The sequence below is a fragment of the Diplotaxodon limnothrissa genome, linkage group LG9, assembly GCF_057381915.1.
Source record: "Diplotaxodon limnothrissa isolate DT_005_m linkage group LG9, D_limnothrissa_male_GT1.1, whole genome shotgun sequence".
NCBI classification, from domain to species: Eukaryota; Metazoa; Chordata; class Actinopteri; order Cichliformes; family Cichlidae; genus Diplotaxodon; species Diplotaxodon limnothrissa.
This window is the reverse complement of record NC_140604.1, coordinates 25,107,365-25,127,381: the sequence shown is the minus strand read 5'-3', so window position 1 is coordinate 25,127,381 and position 20,017 is coordinate 25,107,365. Positions and strand designations below refer to the sequence as shown.

The 20,017-nt window shown below is 40.7% G+C and overlaps 4 protein-coding genes across 4 annotated transcripts; 3 read left to right on the top strand and 1 right to left on the bottom strand.

Annotated features, from left to right (window-relative positions):
- Positions 1-257: 257 nt before the first annotated feature.
- kpna1 (karyopherin alpha 1 (importin alpha 5)) lies at positions 258-7,247 on the bottom strand. The gene is made up of 14 exons (XM_085362919.1): positions 7,195-7,247; positions 6,441-6,574; positions 6,179-6,292; positions 5,455-5,554; positions 5,077-5,171; positions 4,763-4,894; positions 4,536-4,624; positions 4,336-4,435; positions 4,007-4,170; positions 3,551-3,629; positions 3,332-3,457; positions 3,088-3,215; positions 2,486-2,661; positions 258-2,349 (listed from the first exon to the last, which is right to left on the bottom strand). Exons 2-14 carry the CDS (start codon positions 6,564-6,566, stop codon positions 2,162-2,164), a joined length of 1,617 nt encoding a protein of 538 aa, XP_085219045.1. The 5' UTR covers positions 6,567-6,574; positions 7,195-7,247; the 3' UTR covers positions 258-2,161.
- Positions 7,248-8,636: 1,389 nt separating this feature from the next.
- On the top strand, positions 8,637-9,137 carry LOC146625622 (nanos homolog 2-like). Its single transcript, XM_085362920.1, has one exon. The coding sequence runs from the start codon at positions 8,637-8,639 to the stop codon at positions 9,135-9,137; it is 501 nt and encodes a 166-aa protein (XP_085219046.1).
- A 3,615-nt stretch (positions 9,138-12,752) lies between these two features.
- Positions 12,753-14,492, top strand: LOC146625621 (uncharacterized). Its single transcript, XM_085362923.1, has 7 exons — positions 12,753-12,855; positions 12,945-13,089; positions 13,170-13,283; positions 13,620-13,764; positions 13,858-14,006; positions 14,088-14,227; positions 14,341-14,492. Exons 1-7 carry the CDS (start codon positions 12,756-12,758, stop codon positions 14,490-14,492), a joined length of 945 nt encoding a protein of 314 aa, XP_085219049.1. The 5' UTR covers positions 12,753-12,755.
- Positions 14,493-17,177: 2,685 nt separating this feature from the next.
- Positions 17,178-19,318, top strand: LOC146625620 (uncharacterized). Its single transcript, XM_085362331.1, has 7 exons — positions 17,178-17,277; positions 17,518-17,662; positions 17,816-17,929; positions 18,056-18,200; positions 18,330-18,478; positions 18,903-19,042; positions 19,167-19,318. Exons 1-7 carry the CDS (start codon positions 17,178-17,180, stop codon positions 19,316-19,318), a joined length of 945 nt encoding a protein of 314 aa, XP_085218457.1.
- The last annotated feature ends 699 nt before the right edge of the window (positions 19,319-20,017 follow it).

Below are 20,017 nucleotides of genomic sequence, written 5' to 3'. Positions count from 1 at the left end.
CTGTGTGGCTCCTACTGACTTTAACCGTGCAATCAGAGTGATGTCACGGTGGCTTCAGCTATCTTTTAGCAGTTATGATTCTAACATGCTTTGATATAATGACACGGAAAATAATTAGTTGCTACCTTAAACTGAAGGAAGCAAGTTAATAAAAATCTAATGAAAAAAAAACCAAAAAGACTCAGTGACTATAATGAAACCGATTAAACGTTGTAGTTCATGAAACGACTTTTATGCAAATGGCATAACAGGGGACAGATGCACAAACCCAGTACAACAAACAATAATGAACACGTAGAGCTGGTCATCTTTTGCTAAGATTTTGACAAAAATAAGCAATGTAAAGAGGACTTGGTAAACAAACATTCAGTTTTGCTAACTAAGGTGATCACCGGGGTTTTCAAGTTTTAATCTGGATTTTTCTTGAAATTATGTGGAAGGATTTCTGTAGAATAAGGATTATGGCACCATCAGCTACATGGCAGATGCTAAACCCCAAATTAAAAAAAACAAAATAAAACACTTTATTGAAAATAAGACCAACTGTGGGCCTAATAGCTGGCATACTGTATGTTTCTGATTTGGCATGATCAAATTAAAAAAAATACTACCTGAACACGTATTTGAACGTTATGTTTTACACAGCTAACAGCTAAACGGCCAATTTTCAAAATGCTGTCTGATTGGTAGAGGTTGCTTTGTTAGAATAAAAGTTCTTCTAGCTTTGCTGAGGCACCATGATCCTCGAAAGTGTGTGCTAACATTTTCAGTCCACAAACTGCTCGAGTCTCTCTGGTTAAGGGCAAAACAGTGTAAATCCTTGTCATACCAGGAGGGTGGGGGGGACAATGATAAAGACCACCTCTTTGCACCTCGCATTTTTAGGAGGGAAGAGCCGTGTCATTAACCAATTACATAGCTAATGTATAAACGGTGGTCTATTGTCAATGAGCAGGCATCAGTCCTGAACTAAAGTGCTGCAAAAGAAATGAAATTATGGTAATTTAAAAAAAAAAAAAAAAAATCCCCACTGGTCTGCTGCTGGACAGAAACCAGGGTTAAATAGTCTTTTTTGTCTTGTCCAAGTCTGTCCAGTTGTCTCAGTGCGTGGGAAGACTCAGGTTCCCATGATTCCATGGGGTTAATTCACGTCACACCAGAAGGCAGCAGGCAGTCTAAACTCTTCGGGATGGAGCCTGTGCAGGTGGAATAGTCCCATTACTGGAAAGAGGAATGCGTGATATGAGATCCAGGTGGGAATGCAAGCAGCCTGATTTGTCACCGAGGAGCTCCAACCTTCAGCAATTTCTAAAATTGTCCATCTGCGATCGGAGAGCAACCTTCACTCTTGAGTCGTGCCTTTCGTAGTGGTCAGATCAGTCTTTATTTTGGAACTAGCCATGTGGCCCAGTGTGGGCATTTCAGTCCAGTGACCACAGTCGAGTGTGCGGTCAACGTCTCATGGTCAGTCCAGTGTTTAGGTTCATTATTCTCAATGTGGATGGGGGGGGGGGGGGGGGGGGGGGGGGTTGGTTGTGTGTGTGTGTGTGTGTGTGTGTGTGTGTGTGTGTGTGTGTGTGTGTGTGTGTGTGTGTGTGTATATATATATATATAAAGAAATTGAAATCATGTCCATGTTTGTCTGTCTCGAGACTCATTAATGCTTCAATCAGACAAGCAGTGCAGCCCAAATACTACCACTGACTCAGGAGCTAGCAAAAGCCAATCCTACAGGACCACAAAGAGGTTCTTTTATTGGGGATAAGCTGAGGAAGAATTCCCCCCCCCAAAAAAAAAAGCAATAATGTGGGGATGGAGTTATAGGAAAAGTTTATAGCTGGAAATGTTGGGGCTTAACCACACAGGAGAGGTCCAGGTGCTGAGGGAAAAAATTAATTCAGCAAAAGACAGAATGAGTGAAACCTTGAACTGGCTGACAAGACTGCAGAATTCACCCGTGCTGGATGCATGAACAGAGTGTGCCCCTTTAATGGTATGCTTTTAATAATCATGATGATGATTAAACCTCTCAGACAATGAGAAGGGGAACGGGAGGGGGAGGCCGAGGTATGTCACCCTGGATCATGGCTGTAGGGATAGAGTGAGACGGGAGCAAAGGTGAGGATGAACGTGGAGCTCTGGGAAAAGGGAGGAATTAGCATTATAGCTGGAAGCCCTCCATCGGGGCCTCGCACTGCTGGAAGAGGAACTGCTGCTGCTGCAGGTCGACGGCTGGAGCCAAAGATGGATCCTCATCTTCAGTGTTGAAGTAGCGCTCAATCAGGTCAAAGGCTTTCTGGTAGATTTCCTGGTTCTCATGGCTCTGCAGGAACTCCAGTTTGTCCAGACCTGTAAAGATAAAAGGTGGAGAGTAGTGCTAAAATAGAGGAGGCACACTCCAGAAAATAAAAGATTAGCCAGTGACCAGGGTTGCTGACTAGTACCGTTACTTTCCTATTTCCTTCGTCCGGATTTAATTACTTACCATAGGCTTCCTCAATGAGTGCACAGTAGGGGTTGATGCCTCCTCCCCTCTTGGCCTCCAATTCTCCCAGTCGCAGGATGTTCTCCAGGCCATTTAGAGCCACCTGAACTATTTTGGAGTCCATGAGTGTGAGCAAGTCACACAGAGGTTTTATACACCCAAGTTCCACTAAGTGCCTGCAGATGGCAGCACACACACAGAGTAGACATTAATAGTCATCGAAGAAAAATACCTTTTTAAGACGCAACATATTAATCAGTGAACAACACAGTGCACTGAAAGAAATGCAGACATGCAAGGCTACAAGCTGAATGGCAACTTCCCTAATCCCTCTCCAAGTCACTGTCTTGAAAAATGATTCAAATAAACCTGTTTGAAGTCACATTTGCTACATATAATATTTAGATTTTATGCACTTTAAAGTATGAAAACAAAATAATAGTTTTGAGTCTTGAATGATACAACAATGAAAAACAGAAGTAGGTTTGTTTATAATAGAAGAGTCTGTATAATTTAAAATCAGTGGCATCAGTTGACTTCTTCACTCAAGACAAGTGTGACTATTATGGGTACACTGGCTGTATACTGTGCACAGTTTGTACCTGATTTGCTCTGCAGAACCCCCTGAGGTGGCATTGGTAATGGCCCACGCTGCCTCCTTCCTTGTGCGAAACTCTGCTACTTGCAGGATATTGATGAGCGGAGGCAGCAGACCTGCATCTATCACCATCTACAAGAAGTGGGAAACAATTTGTTAGCAGCTCCAATAGTTAGCTTTTCAATCTCAGGGAACAAAAAAAAGGAAGCTTTTTTTTCTAGCTTAGTCTGTAAGAATGCGCAGCACACCTGTATTTGTGCTCTGTTCCCTGCGGTGATGTTGGAGATTGTCCAACACGCTTCCTTCTTGATAGACTCCTTGGGACTGCTCAGAAGCTGAAGTAGAGACTGCAGTGCTGAACAGTTCAGAATCACCTAGAAAAATACCAAATGTTCACAGAGTCACAAAGAGCCATTGCCTTCTGCATAAACTTTTATCACATCTGTCTGTTGTGATGCAGCTACCACCTGTGTCTGTAAATCATCTCCAGTGACTATGTTTCCAACAGCCCGCAGTGCAGGAGAGACCACCTTATAATCCACGTGTCTGGAACAAAAAGCAAAGTCTTAGTGTGAGATGATACAGTTTTTTCATCAAGTTTTAGAAATGTTAACCCTCCAGTTTTAGGATGGTAGCAATAATGTTAAACCACTATTTGTTGTTACTAGGTGACAAATTAAAAGGGAAAAAAAAATGCAGTCTTACTAAGGTCAACATGTGCTGTCAGACCCGCTTAAATGCACCTTTGCACCCTTCCTCTACAACATAACCTAATTCTTCCAGATGTTTCAGTCCTGTTAATTTATAGCACCCATGTGTTACTTGTCACTTTATAGGTATTTAACTAGAGTCCCAAGTGTTTCGCATACACTTTGTAGAACGCCTCTGAAAATATCTGTGTGTGTGTTTGTTTTGGCTCTCACATCAGCAGTTCGACGAGCCTGCGACAGACTCCCGAGTCAATAACAGCCTGAATTTTGTCATTTGGGCCATCTGATAGGTAGGAGAGCGCCCAGCATGCGTCAGCTAGGATGTCCGTATCGTTTACAAACAGCAGCCAAGACAGCACGCTGAGACACGGAGACACCTGCAAGAAACAAAGGGACACATTCAGCAGGTGTAACTGTTATCCAGTTTAGCATATTAGTATCTTCATATAGCCTGTGACCTTGAAATCTGAGATACGATGTGCCTTTAAGCAGTCTAAGAGGTGTGCAGTTACCATAGTGATGTGTTTATCTTGGCAAATTACCTTAGTGAAATCTGGAGGTGGGTTCTTTCCTCTGCACAGGTTTGAGAGCGCCCACACTGCGTTCCTCATCATTGTTAGACGATTCTGTTTGGCCAATAACCTGCAAGAGGAAAATTTGACGATCGCAATCAAAGTTGCTCTTTGTTTCCCCGTAGAGGAAACTTCAAAAGCAGCGAATGTAAGACTGAAGGGATACTTACTGCACCAGTGAGGGCAGTATGTTGCAGTCTATGACAAAGTCTCTGCATTCTGTGCTGTCTCCTGCTATGTTTCCCAAGGCCCACACCGCCTGAGGGGTGAAGGAATTATTCAAGTCAAACAATAAAAACAACATGAAAAACTACAATTTTAATCAGTTTAAATTTGACCTCAACAAGCTGCCAGAGGTCAGTAGACACCAGGAAAGGTAAAAATGAAGCCTCCTCACCTGTTCCTGTACGTCCTCAAAATCCGAGCTGAGCATCTCTATGAATATAGGCACAGCTCCTGCCTGGATGACCACCCGTGTCTGGTGAGACGTACCTGAAGCAATGTTGGTCAATACCCACGCAGCCTCAAACTACAATCATATTCAAAATATATGAAGAAAGTTAGTGCACTGAACTCACAACACATGCAACTTTTTAGATACGATGGTGAAACAGGAAGAGAGCACATTACAAACAAACATGAGGGGGGAAAAAAAACAAAAATCTACAAGCTTCAAATATAATCTAAAATTAGTTTTCTAGGAAAACGTACCTGCAATGTGCAGTTTTCTCTTCTTTTCAGGAACTCAACAAAGCGCTCCACCACCCCTTGAGTGGCAATGACTTCATCAATAGGTGGGTTGGGTTCTGCGTGTGAGGGAGGGTGAGGTGACGTAGAAACAATTAATACAGGCACACTTAACAGCATTACACCCCATGTAACATTCACTCCAGCCACACTGATATTGTGTAGTTATGAATTTTAGGCAGTAGTTAACTGTGAGACAGAGTGGCAGATTATGCAGCTCAAAACAATGCTTTTGTCCTTGCACTGGGCCTCAACCAGTCATTATCCTTCCCTTGTAAGACATACTGAAACAAATGCAAAGACAGGAGTGGCTGTAATGGGCAAAGTTAGAGTCCTGCTTACCTTTAGAAAGTAGTTTCCTAAAGCGCTGAGTACCTATTAGCTGCTGCTCAGGAGAGCTGGAGAAAATCATTTGAATCATGTCTTCAGAGATCACCCCACCCTGTGTGCACAACAATGGGGATTTTTTTAAAAACACATGAATTGCTGTCACAGCCGACTTGATATGTGCAGTGAGTGATGACATCTCATACACCTGGATATCAGGAATCTTTTTGGTACAATGAATTTTGTCAGTTGACAAGAGGGAAGCGTATCTACACTTTTGAATGTTTCACTTTTATTTTTGCCACTTGGAGCAGGGAGTCTGCTCAGTGGTGCTGAGAAAGCTGTAACTCACTCCTCTTAAACATGCTTAGAGACAGTGCTCTTACTGATTAGAACTAAATGCATCACATAGGAATTTATGCAAATTACAGTTTGTGTGATAAAATGTAACTTTGCACACATCATTGTGGTCTGGTGAGGCGACAAACACACTGCACGGTGTGTGAAAGATTCAACATGCTATTTGTGTGGCTCACTACGTGTCAATGTCACTGCATGCATCAAAACTTGTGCTGTTTAGAACATGATACAGAAAAGCTCCTCTACAGCCTCCAGCCTGAGTTTTACAGAAGAATGACCCAAATATTAATTTAAACATAAAGCCAAGATTTTTAGATGCCATCTGATTACCAGAAATGAGTGTATGTGTGACAGAGCAGACATATGAATGCCTTCTCACCATGAGTGGGTCCATGTTGTTGGCCTGGGACTCCAGATAGCCGCTATCAGCCATCCCATCCTCATCCAGGATGCCATCATCCTCCACAGTGGCAACATTTCTTCTCTTAAAAAGCTGCAACAGAAGGACAAATATGCATTTCCCTTCCAAAACTAAATTGCTACAAACAAAGCATGGCCTCAAGTTTACTCCAAACACTGTCAGCATGTAATTTCAGGATCATTACGACGGTTTTAGTTGTACAGTATAACACATTGCTTACTTGCTCATCCTTCTTCTGTTTACGGAGCTGCAGGCCTTCCTCTTCCCTCCTCCTTCTCATCTCATCTGTGTTGAGAGACTTATTCTTGTAGCTTTTGAGGCGTGCATTGTCCTTACCCTGACTCATTGTGCAGCCTGAGAAGAGTAGGAAGTCTATTATTTGGATATGCTTTGGAGCAAATCTTTCAAAGTTCCCAACTGAGAAACAAACCCTCTGTTTTTTTCTTTTTTATTAAAACACCTCCAACTGTACTGCAAAGACTAGCAAGACAGACACCAACTAACGTAGCCAACGCTGGCATAGCTACCGGTGTGTATCATTCCTCTCAAAAAAGATTGTTCAACAAACAGGGTCATGTAAGGATAGCAGCTAGCCTATTAGCTTCCCGTGGCTTGATGCTGCGTGGAAAGAAAGCATCATTTTACCATCTACTGATCGGGGTCCAGTATTTCCGTTGTCAACTCACAACTCGGACAAGCACAAGGAAAACCTAAAAGCACAAGTCCCCCGGGAGGGTACACTTGATCAGCTGGCTAATGTCAACGCCGCTCTTAGCCTCCTCTACTATCGAAAGCTAGCTGGCAGCCAGCGGCTAACTGCTGTAGCTAACGTTAGCTTAGTACCAAAATCCAACATTAACGTTAGCGCAAACGACAGACCACCGTCTCAGACAGTAAGAATTCATTTAACTTTTCATTATGAATCGCTGCCACACGTACACAGCTAAAAATGTAAACGTTTTTCGTTATCTAACCTGTCAGATTGGGCTCCGTAATCCCCTTATTCGCTAGGCCACCGTTTGAACAGCCGTCGCCGGTATGCTAGTGCGCACGCGTCCAACTAAACGCAAATGACCCACAACTCCCCCGCACGTATCTAAGCTCCGCCCCCTCCTACGCCTCTTTTTCCCCCTTCTTTTTGCTTTGTCAATAAACAGAAATGTGACTTTTGCTTCATAAACAGTTTGACAAACAAGCGGTGCCTGCAGGGTTTATATTCATGGTATAACCGGCATACACACAGCCTCACTTCGTGTGTGATTGTGCAGGAAATACAACTGTGCGCTCAGCTTCGAAAAAGGACCGCATCTATCCATTTATCCTCATACCTCACCTCTATGTATGCGCTCTCTATAAGCGCAGGTGCGGCTCTTGGATGTGACACATCTCTAATGTAGTCTAGACGCTCCGGCGCCAGGGGTCATCGGGGGGACACACACACAAACAACAAGTAACACAACATGGACCATCATCATCCTCAGACACACACGCACACACATACACGGCCCATTGTCAGACACAAGCACATTAGAAGTACGAATAATAATAAAACTGTAAACAAGTGACAAAATAAGAAAAGACAAAGAAAAAAAAACGCAAACACATGCAAAACTAAGGGAAAGAATGGAGATTTGAACTTAACAGATTAAATCACATAATTCACTTTGAATTTAGTCTATCTATCTATCTATTAAACACTGTGTGTGTGTGTGTGTGTGTGTGTGTGTGTGTGTGTGTGTGTGTGTGTGTGTGTGTGTGTGTGTGTGTGTGTGTGTGAGAGAGAGAGAGAGAGACAGAGATCGAGAGGGGATGAGAGGATAAAGGCCAACGCACTACGATAGAAAAAAAATGCATGAACTCTGCGTGACCCAACTATACCAAGACAGTTCACCTATTACGAGCCTTTAAAGTAAGCTTATTGCTAAATAGTCTTGATATTTAATCAACAGGTAAGGTAACCCCTGATTCTGTTCACATGGACGGAGTTTTTTCAGTGCTACATAGTCTCCACATCCCGGCTCTTATTATTTATTTTGCTGCGTTATTTTGCAAAATTATCTAATCTAAACATAAACTACATAAATGAGTGCGATGCAATATTTTGCTCTTGGTGTTTTCAGTCCTTTATGTCCATCTTATGTGTCATTTTTTTCTGTTATCAATCAACCAACCGATCATTCGATTAAAGGCCTGTCAACGGGCTTCGTAAAGGTTCTTATAAGGTCACCAGAAAGCTACATAAAAGACTGCACCTGCACCAAAGTTCTTTTTTTTTCTCTCTCTCTGCCTCCAAAAAACGTCGCCAGGCTGCATGCAATCTATAGGCTCCAAACATTGTTGCATTTTAAAACCATCTTCAGTGAGCTATAAATATGAGGCGCTCCAAACACACCCTCAGTTTTACTTCTGCCAAAAAATGACCACAATGCCGAGACGACTGGAGGTCCAGAGCTCGATCCTCACTGGTGGGGACAGCTTTAACATGTGGCACGACTACATGAATCTGAGCCAAGTGTTCGAGAAACTGTGCAGCAACCGTGAGGTTGATAACCGAGACACCGAGCGTCCAAAGAAGGGACAAGCGCCCCCCTGGAGTAAGGTCCACACTTCCACTCGGGGGAAGAAATCCTCCAAAAACTCATCGCAGTTCAGTCCGACCAGCAGCGCGTCGGACACCAGCAGCAGCGCGTCATCCTCGGACTACTGCCGCTTCTGCAAGCAAAACGGGGAGACTCCGAGGGTGTACCGATCTCACAAGCTCAAATCAGACGACGGGAAAGTTTTCTGCCCCATCCTCCGGAACTACACTTGCCCGATCTGCGAAGCCACCGGTGACAGCGCTCACACACGCAGGTACTGCCCGCAGATGAAGTGGGAGGCGGCTGGGAGGATGCAGACAGGAGTCAAGTTCTGGTAGCTGCTGAAAACTGAAGCTGCGAGAAACTGTACATATTTACCGAACTGTTTGGGGTATGTGTTCGTGTTGGCAGAGACCGTTTCAGTTCCAAAGACTGTTTCAAGTTTGACTGTCAAACACTCCGCTGCAGTCTGCAGCAAGGAGCCCTCATCCATCACATCTGCGCTCGCCAGTACGCGCAGGCTCAACGGGAGAAATCTGCGCCAGCTTTGAGGGTGTCCCAAGTTCTGCCAGCAACTGAAAACTGAAGCTGCGAGAAACTGTACATATTTACCGAACTGTTTGGGGTATGTGTTCATGTTGGCAGAGACCGTTTCAGTTCCAAAGACTGTTTCAAGTTTGACTGTCAAACACTCCGCTGCAGTCTGCAGCAAGGAGCCCTCATCCATCACATCTGTGGAGCCCCGAGCCGGGGTGAGCGCTCTCAAGCTTTGGAATAAAATTTAACTCTTTAAAGTCCTCGAGTGTTTATTGTTGTTGTTATTGTTGTTGTTGTTTAATATGATACAATTTCGGGGGTACTTCATAGGTCACAAGTGAAACTCTAAAGTGGCTAACCTTTCTGTGGAATTAAAAAGATTTCTAAAAATGTGCCCATAGTGTCAGTGCGCGAGTCTTTTAGTTAAAATGCAAATGCTATATTATCCCTCATGTCAAACAGATTATTCGACAAAAACATCAGTATTTTGTCTTTTTTTTTTGGTATTATAGAAAATTTTAACTCACATGTTACAGATGTACCTGAACTCACCAGAGAACATGCGTCATAAAAAATAATTAAATTAAATTAAAAGTAACACTTCAAGGCAAAAGTGAAACGATTATGTGAAGTGAGAAATTGAATTAAGGTTCAATAGTTTTAGTTTCAAAATAGAGGGGCTGGGGAAATACAGTATACAAGGTCAAAACAGAGTTTGTACAATTCTAATGAGCGTCAAAGTTATAATTTAGTATGACCACCTTCATTCTTGAGTTTTCTTTGAAGAATAGGCGGTCATTCTTCTAGGGTTTTGCTGTTATGTGTGGACACAACACTGGTTCAGCACTTGTGTTTCGTACTTTCAAAACATGCGTAAATGATTCATAGGTCAGAGTTAAGTGGCTTAATAAAAAACAAAAGAGTCCTTTGAAAATGTTCAGGTACAAGAACTGGACTGAAAATGAATGAAAGAGCAGCAAATGTCCAAAGAAAAACTTACCTTTAGAAAGTAGTTTCCTAAAGTGCTGAGTACCTATTAGCTGCTGCTCAGGAGAGCTGGAGAAAATCATTTGAATCATGTCTTCAGAGATCACCCCACCCTGTGTGCACAACAATGGGGATTTTTTAAAAACATATGAATTGCTGTCACAGCCGACTTGATGTGTGCAGTGAGTGATGACATCTCATACGCCTGGATATCAGGAATCTTTTTGGTACAATGAATTTTGTCAGTTGACAAGAGGGAAGCGTATCTACACTTTTGAATGTTTCACTTTCATTTTTGCCACTTGGAGCAGGGAGTCTGCTCAGTGGTGCTGAGAAAGCTGTAGCTCACTCCTCTTAAACATGCTTAGAGACAGTGCTCTTACTGATTAGAACTAAATGCCTCACATAGGAATTTATGCAAATTACAGTTTGTGTGATAAAATGTAACTTTGCACACATCATTGTGGTCTGGTGAGGCGACAAACACACTGCACGGTGTGTGAAAGATTCAACATGCTATTTGTGTGGCTCACTACGTGTCAATGTCACTGCATGCATCAAAACTTGTGCTGTTTAGAACATGATACAGAAAAGCTCCTCTACAGCCTCCAGCCTGAGTTTTACAGAAGAATGACCCAAATATTCATTCAGACATAAAGCCAAGATTTTTAGATGCCATCTGATTACCAGAAATGAGTGTATGTGTGACAGAGCAGACATATGAATATATATTAAGTTGATAAAATACAACAAAATCTGGCTCCTTGGAAGCGAAATATTAAGAAATGAGTCACTCAAGATGCTTGCACAGTGTTGTATATCAAGACAATTTAATTTCCTAATACAAGTTCTTAAAAATGTACATTTAAATACTTTTGCATACATTTAAAAATGCATTATAAAGCCTACATTTCTAAATATAAGCTTATCTGAATACAAATCCAGCACATAAATCTGAACATTATCGCAGGTTTTGAATCGATAACATGCAAACAAGCTTTTTTGTAAAAACTGTAAAACCCCCTGTTACGACCCGGCTCAAAAGCCGCAACATAAAAAAAGGAGATGAATAACAGAGTGTGGGTGAGAAGAGGTTTCATCCTAAAATGGAAAACCAGGTTGGCTAAAATGGCTGGTGCCACCAAGGCAAAGACTAGTGCACTGCCGGAAAGCTTGCCTCAGGTATGCTTTTATCCACACCTGACTAGGTGTGGCCAATTAGCACCAGCTGAAAACACTGAGACGATTAGAAGCTGCAGAGGGACGTAACACCCCCACAACAAACTGCCTTTAAATACGACATTACATACTTATTGAAATGTTAACATCATCAGAATCAGAATACTTTATTGATCCCTAACGGAAATTATTTCCTGTGTCGTTCAGTGGTGCTTTTTAGTAAGCTCAGTCTCAGTCTCGTCTGTTTTTTTCCCCTTAAGAATCCTCCAAAAAACAATGTTGGATATTAATTTCCAGATGGAAATGTATGAAAAAAGTGCAGTTAACCTACTTCCACTATCTTTAAATGCTCCACAGATGTATAAAAATATGTCCTAAAGACCAGAACTTTATATATTACAGATATCTTTTGTTGGATCACGTGATTCAAATAAGAAACAAAACAGCTGAAAGAAACGAAAATTGACCAAACAGGTGATCATAAACTTTTAACTCAGTGCAGCATTTTACATGTGTTTCTAGTAAAGTCTTGCTCTGATGTGGAGTGTGTGTGGCCTTCTGTGTATGTGCGTGATCATACATGACCTTCTGTTTTCATGTGCACTCCAGCTCTATATAATCCTAGCTGATTTATTTTGCCTGTCATTAGCAAACATATCATTGGCTCTTCTCATTTACCCGTAGAAGTTTTAGAATTGGGATACATAGATCTCCAGCTGGCAGCTACCCAACATTTCATAACTGTGAGGGTTAAGTTGCTTAAAGCTGATATAATCCTTTGGCTCTTCATTCCCTGGTCTCACCTGCTGCTGATACGAGTCTGCGATAAAAACTTGTTACTAAACACGACTGCTGGGGCAAAGTCCAGCTCTTATGTATGTTTAAAGTTATGGAAGATGGTTATAAAGCTGAGTGAGTTCGGCAACAGGATTGTTTTACCCCTTTTTTGTTCAGTTAATCAGCCGAAAACAGAGGACACGTGGAGGATGTCAAACGTGTACACGTGCTACAGGGCTATAAAAGCTCCACTGTTACAAAACCAGCTTCGTTTTATGTAAAAAAAGAAAAGCCCACCCCACACAGCAGTCTTCCAGTGCTTTCAGTCAAGAAAAGACATTAAACGGTACGTCATGGCTTCTTCTGATTAGTGACATGTAATACTGATGGCAACTTGTTAATATGAAATTTAGAAACTTGTTATAATTTGTCTTCAATTATAATTCTTCTGTTTTATAGAAACTGGCTTACTAAAAATGGCAAAACACCACATCACTCTTGCCATTGCCATAGTGCTGGCAGTGATTTTCTACATCGTCACCATTGTGTTGTCTGCTCTGGCAGCGTTAGGAAAACGTAAGTCTGGCTTTTAATACTTTTAGAATTACGTTGTAACCTTTGAGCACTCTGTCTCTCTCTCTGATTTCTGTGTTTCTGCGCCACAGATCCATTTTTATCCACCACCGCGAACATTTCAGATGAGTTTGTGACCCAGATCACGCCTTCAGGGTGGACTTTTACCATCTGGTCCATCATTTACATCTTTATGGGTTCAGGGGTGCTCTATGTCTTTGCAGGCATCTTTAGGAAGTAAGTTTTTTATTCTTGAGACAAATTTTTTCTTCTCCTATATGATGTTTGTTGAAGTCTACATTTACCTCTTTCTGCAGGAATGCCTATGGTTATGTCTACTGCAGCCCTGCAGTTTTGCCACACGGATTTTTTGTAACTTTTTGCTTAAATCTGGGCGTCAATATTGGATGGTTGCTCCTGTGGGACAGAAAGTGAGTGTGATGAGAGTTTTAAATGATATCATTAAAAAGCCATAGTATTGATTAATGTTTTTCCTTGCTGCATTAGAAAAGGGGGCGTATAAATGAGGGCTGGATATAGTGCTGATTAGTTAGGTTAGTCCACCTAAGCTGAGTAACCAAATGAAGCTGTGTTGAATCACATTGTCAGGCCCTCTTGGCCTAAATATGCAGATAAGATTGACCTGAAATCATGCAATAAATGGGAAAAATAAGTATGTCCATGCAAGAAGCATGTAAACACAGCTTCTAACATGCAGGTTAATTGTTTTCATTGTGGTCAAATTCTGTTTTTCATCCCTGCTCAAGGTACACACCTGCTGCGCTGGCTTTCCTCATCCTAATCGCTTTGACTAACTACGCTGTAATATACTTCTCCTGCCACGGTCTGCATAACTATGGAGCTTGGCTCAACAAATACCACAGAACAGACCTGTTGCTCCATCATCTGCTGGTTAGTATGGCACCTGATGTTTGCGTTTCTTTTTTTTTCATGTACATGGTTATAATCTCAGCATCTCTGTCTTTTGCTTTGTCTTCATTGCAGATTCAGAACGGCATTGCCATCTATGCAACGTGGACAACTATTGCCTCCCTGCTTAACCTGACCATTGTGCTGACGTATGATGCAAGCATGTCCCACGCTGACGGCGCCACTCTTGCTCTTTCTGTTTTGTCCATTGTGCTGATAGCGTGGTAAGTTGACAAACAGAGGAAACAACAAGGGCGACTTCTTTAGAAAAAATGGATCAATAAAAGGTGCCGTCTCTCTCACAGGTTCATCCTGGAAAACTCCATTCTTGAAAAATATGTGAGATTCATCTTCAGCATTTACCCCACTGTGATTTGGGCGCTGACAGGGGTGTTCACCAAAAACTACAACACCGCAGCTCCTACCCGCAACAACATCTTTATCGGTGAGGATAAACCATCAACCGGTCTCAATGACACTATAGCACTGACTATAAATGATAACTTCATATGTGGATGCACACTGATGCCACGCTCTGATATTTTCTTTCCACTATAGCTGCCCTGCTGGGTGTAGCCTGTGCCCTGTGTGCCACTCGGATATGTTTGGTCATTTGGAGGCAAATGAAAAAGCCGCTTTACGAAGACGTAAACCCTGACAAAATGTCTCCGATGGAGATTTTAGAGAAGCAGAAAAAGATATTTAAGTGAGAGAGCGAGGAAAAGATTTGCAGTATGATTTCTGTATGATACCAGGGCTGTATTGTAAATGACTCCAGCCTCAGCTGAATATCATCAAGCCTCATAAAGTGATATATAAAGCTGAAGGTTCACACCTGTCAAAAAGTATAAACTGCAATAAAGTGTGTATTTCTGATTTCACCACATAAACATGAAAAATGTAGTTATGCTTTCATTTACTTTTCTTTCATAAGCTGTAAAAATAAACGTTAACACTGACTTTAATGGTGTCTTTTTTGAGTTATTTAACAGACAGCACATCTGTTCAATAAGAGAGAAGACAAAGCAATTCAGATTCATTAATAATGACAAGGATGGATGATAAGATTTAAAAAATGTCATTTTAACACATATGGTTATGTTTAATAAACACACACACACACGCACACACACACACACACACACACACAATGGAGCTCTCGAGCTGATTGTTGATCAGCCTCATAAAAAAAATCATCTTTATTGCATAAACTAAGAGCACACTGCACTTGTAAGTAAATGCATTACTATTTAGAGCGCTGTGGGAATAAAACCATTTAAGCGAATAAAAACGTGAACGGAGTCAACAAATGCACAAAGGTAACAAATCTCAGTTGTGTTCAAAGTTTACGATTATGCGTGTTTTCTGCTCCAGTCTGAGTCCGCTGGTTTTGTCACGTCAGTCTTAAGTCTTCAGAGCCAGCCTCTGTTGGTTGTACACCTTAATAATCTTTTAATGTATATTTTTAAACAAATTCCACTAAACAGCACAAGTTGCTGGTGGCAGACTGCATCTATATCTAGTTGCTGGGTGGATTTGTGTGGCTGCCTCCAAGATCTGTTGTTGTCTACTTACACAGATATGTGGATTATGCTCTTTACTTAGATTTAAAAAGCTGTACAATTTCATCAAATCTATCTTTTTATCTTGGCTTTGCTCTTTTTTTTGTTTTTGCAGATCAATAAAAAGCTTTGATTAAAAAAAACCACAGACCTCCACCCACTGATTTCCTTATGCAAGCAATTACCTGTATATTCCACAAACCCTGTTTTCAAGAGTGTGTTCATCATCAGATATGACCTTATACATAACCAGGGATTACTATCATGCCACGCCACCCGATGAAGGACCTTCAAACTCCGAGTTATACAGTATAAAAGTAATTTTTGTAATGAAGGAGGGCTGAGACAAATAGGAAGTAATAACATAATAAAATCATGCTGTAAACTGTAATTCATTAAACACATACTTGTATATAAGTGCTTTCAAAATTATTTAATATATGAGTAGATATATTTATCAGCGTTTTATGATTGATTGTTTCAGAAATGTAAAGAGGATAAGAGATGCACGTGATGTCTTGAAGAGTCATAAACCTTCTTGCACAACTAGTCGCTCTATATAAAAGTTGGTCCCGTGTCCTCTGCAGTTACTCTTGATCTTCACACGGCTTACACAACATGGAGCAAAGCCAGGTAAGTCTTATTAATCTCATCATGTGGACGCTGTTTTAGTAGACCGGACTAAACATGTATGTCGTGTGGATAATGCACACAGGAATTTAAAAAATTAATTTAAAAATTACTATCTGGCCCTCTCTTAAGAAGAGTCAATTTTCTTGGTGTAGTTTTGTTTTTTATGGTGGCAAACTTTGATAAAAGTTGTAAAAAGAGCTTCTGATAAATGTCTAAAGATATATCAAATCAAATTCAAATTCAAATTTTATTTGTCACGTACACAGTACGATATGTAGTGAAATGCTTGGACAACTGCTCGTGACCTAAAGAAAACAAAAAAAGGAAAAGGCTATGAATAAGATAGGAAATAAATATGAAAAATTAAAAAGGGTAAATTTAACTAGGAAGGAATAGAATATAAATTAAGGTTAAAAATGAAATAACTGTACAACACAAATTAGAATGAAGGGTAAATTTAACTGGGAAGAATAAGATAAAGATAAATATATAAATTAAAGTTGAAAATAAAATAACTGTACAACAAAATACACAATACACAATATAGAACTATATAAGAATGTATGAAGAAATCTAAATATAAATAAATATATACACAATAACAGCAGCTGTACAAGTATTAACCGGAAATGAAGAATATAGTGACCAGTGTTGTGCAAAACCAAAGTCCAGAAAGTCCAGTGTGTGTGTAAGAACTGTATGTGTGGGTCAGTACTGTGTGGTGGTGTGATTGAGAGACCGTATCGCCTGCGGGAAGAAGCTCCTCCTCAGTCTCTCTGTGTTGGTCTTCAGGGAGCGGAATCGCTTTCCTGACCTCAACAGAGAGAACAGTCTGTTGTTGGGATGGCTGAGGTCCTTCACGATCTTCATGGCCTTGGTCCAGCACCGCCTGCTGTAGATTGAGTGCAGGTCAGGGAGCTCGGAGCGGATGGTGCGCTCAGCTGACCGCACAACCCTCTGTAGAGCTCGTCTGTCCTGCATGGTGCTGTTCCCGAACCAGGTTAAGATGTTTCCCGCCAGGATGCTCTCTATGGTGCACGAGTAAAAGTTCCTGAGCACCTTGGAGGTGCTTCTGTGTTAACTGTGTTAACTGTGTGAAAGTGATCGATTGCCACTTCTTCCTGTTCCTGCTTTTGTTTTATAAAATGCTTTTGTTTTATAAAATGTTTTTTCTTCCCATCTTAGAATAAGAGGACCGTGATGGGAAAACACAACCCAGGACGTATCGCTGCAGTACTCATGTCTTTAGCTGCCTTTGTAGTGAGCTTGGTGTTTAATGGGCTGGCTGTAGTTGGAGTTAGTAAGTTGAAACTTTGTTAGCCGTTTGTCAGTTGTGTTCAGCATCTTTGATATTCGTGTAGAGGATGGTAAATGGCCTGTATTTGTATAGCGCTTTACTAGTCCCTAAGGACCCCAAAGCACTTTACACATCCAGTCATCCACCCATTCACACACACATTCACACACTGGATGTGAAGGATGTGAAAACACACCGCGAACAGTCAACTTTCCCTAAAATCGAACCTTTTTCTCCACAAAGGTCCTTTTCACACCACCCAAGCCAATGTCTCAGCTTTGTTTGACACCCAGCTTACGCCTTCAGGATGGACATTTTTCATCTGGACCCTCATCTACATCTGGCTGATCTTCATGATCATCTACATTGTTGCGGGTCTTTTCAGAAAGTTGTGTCCACTTCTTTTTATTTTCTTCTTTAAAACTACAGTGTTATTTTTAAAGCACAGATATAAGATATAATCCAGGTCTCTTCAGTCTATTTTTAAAACCCACTGAAAAACTGTTCCCACAGATTTGTTGATCAACTTTTTATCTTCTAGGAATGGATATGGATATGTTTACTGCACTCCTGCAGTACTGCCTTATGGATTCTTTATTAGCTGGTGTCTCAACATGGGCGTCAATATTGGTTGGCTGCTGGTTTGGGACAGAGAGTAAGAGTCTTTGAGTGTCGTGTGTGAGTTAAGCCTGCAGTGATGCATGGCTGTGAAAGATGTAAATGAAAGCTGTTCAACAGATTCATTAAATGTGTTTTTCTGCTGTATCTATCCTTAAAAAAGACTGATGATTCCTGCACTGGTGTTTCTCATCCTCATCATCTGCACTAACTACTCCATGATATGCTTCATCTGCCATGGGATTCACGTTTATGGAGCTTGGCTCAACAAATACCACAAAGCAGACCTGTGGCTCCTCCGGGTGTTGGTAAGTGTGCATTATTAACTGTAAGCTAAGCTTTTAATCTTGCATGTAGATCAAGTTACATTAGCCTGTTGTGGTCAGACATTATTAATATAATGTTTGCTTGGACTCCATGAAAAAATCTGTTTGCAGGTCCAGAATGGTGTCATGATATACACGACTTGGACAACTGTTGCAACCCTCCTCAACCTGACCATTGTACTGGCTTATGAAACAGACATGTCCCAAGACGATGCTGCCACACTCTCATACTCTCTTTTGACTATTTTGTTGCTTGGATGGTGAGTGTGCTTCTTAAAAACCCCAAAAAACCCAAACGAGAGCATTGAGAGAGCTCAGTTCCCTCCAATTCCCTTTGAAGGGCAACGGCTACACTAAAACTCAGATGCTTTATGCATCAGTATGGAAAGCTAATGTAGTATATTAATCTTTTTGTAATATTTGTCAAATAATGTTTGTTTAAAACAATAATGTTTGAAAGAGTTCAAATAAAGACCGCGCTTATTTTCCCCAATGATTAGTATATTTAAAATTTGGAGATGATCCAATGAAAGCTAAAACTTATGGCCTTTGACCTTGTATGATCTTTATCCATATGACTGGAGTAGAATTGGCTGAACTCTTAGGCTTCTAACATATTAATATATGTTAGAATCTAACATATTAAAATTGAGATGCTAAAGCGACGCGTTTTGTGTTTCATAGGTTTGTTTTAGAGAATCTTGTCCTCGACAAGCATGTGCGGTACGTCTGCATTACCTACCCCGTTGTGATCTGGGCGCTGTCTGGAAACCTTGACAAAAACTATGATGCTGAATCACCCAGTCGCAATGGCGTCTTCATTGGTAAGACTTCACATAAATCCCTGCATCCACACTAAACTTTTTAGATAAATACACCCACAAAATGAGCTCTGTGTCACCGTGTGTCACGTGCAAAAGCTGTACTGATTTGATTTTCTTCTCTCAGCTGTGCTGCTGGCTGCAGCCTGTGTGCTGTTTGTGATTCGGGTTAGTTTGGTGGTCTGGAGACACATCAAACAGCCACTCTATGAAGGTGTCGATCCTGAAGCCATGGAACCGATGGAGATCGCTAAGAAGCAGAAAAAGATATTTCGCTGAGCAGCATAAGACTATTATGTATAACAAATGACTGAATATATATTTATGTTTGTTTTGTATTAGTGCAAACTTACACTCCAAAGCCAAATGTAGTTTTCTTAATATTGACATATTTATTGTGAAATAGACCATACATGATCACAGCTGTTTGTTCAGTGTTAACACCATATAAATGTTGCTACTCCAAAATCAAGGTTTTATAAAATATTATTTCTGATTTAAGATATGAGCTAAAAATTCGTTTATTTTATTTTAAGCATCCTTTTTTTTTTACATTTAAAAAATACAAGGCTTGTAACGTTAGAGAACATACTTTTACTATATCACTATATCATTTACATTTCTATCAGTGTAAAGAAATGTAAATACACACAAAATCCCTGAGATATGTTAATAAAAGAAAAGAAGGAAAATATCAGCTGTAGATCTCAGTTTTTCTACATGATAAATAAATGTTCCTGAAAGCAAATGAAAAAAATCTGTCAGCATGACTCTTTTGGGCTTAAATTGTAAAAATAAATGTGTAAAATTTGCAAAAAGGTTCTGGCTGCAGATTGCCCAGACTGCCCTGCAATTATAAAACATAAAAAAGTTTTTGTTACTTAACAAAAACTGTGGACCCATTGTAAAAAAACAAACTTCTATAGCAGAAAGTGAAAAAACAGTTATTTTTATGCCATGTAATTGTTTATCTATTAT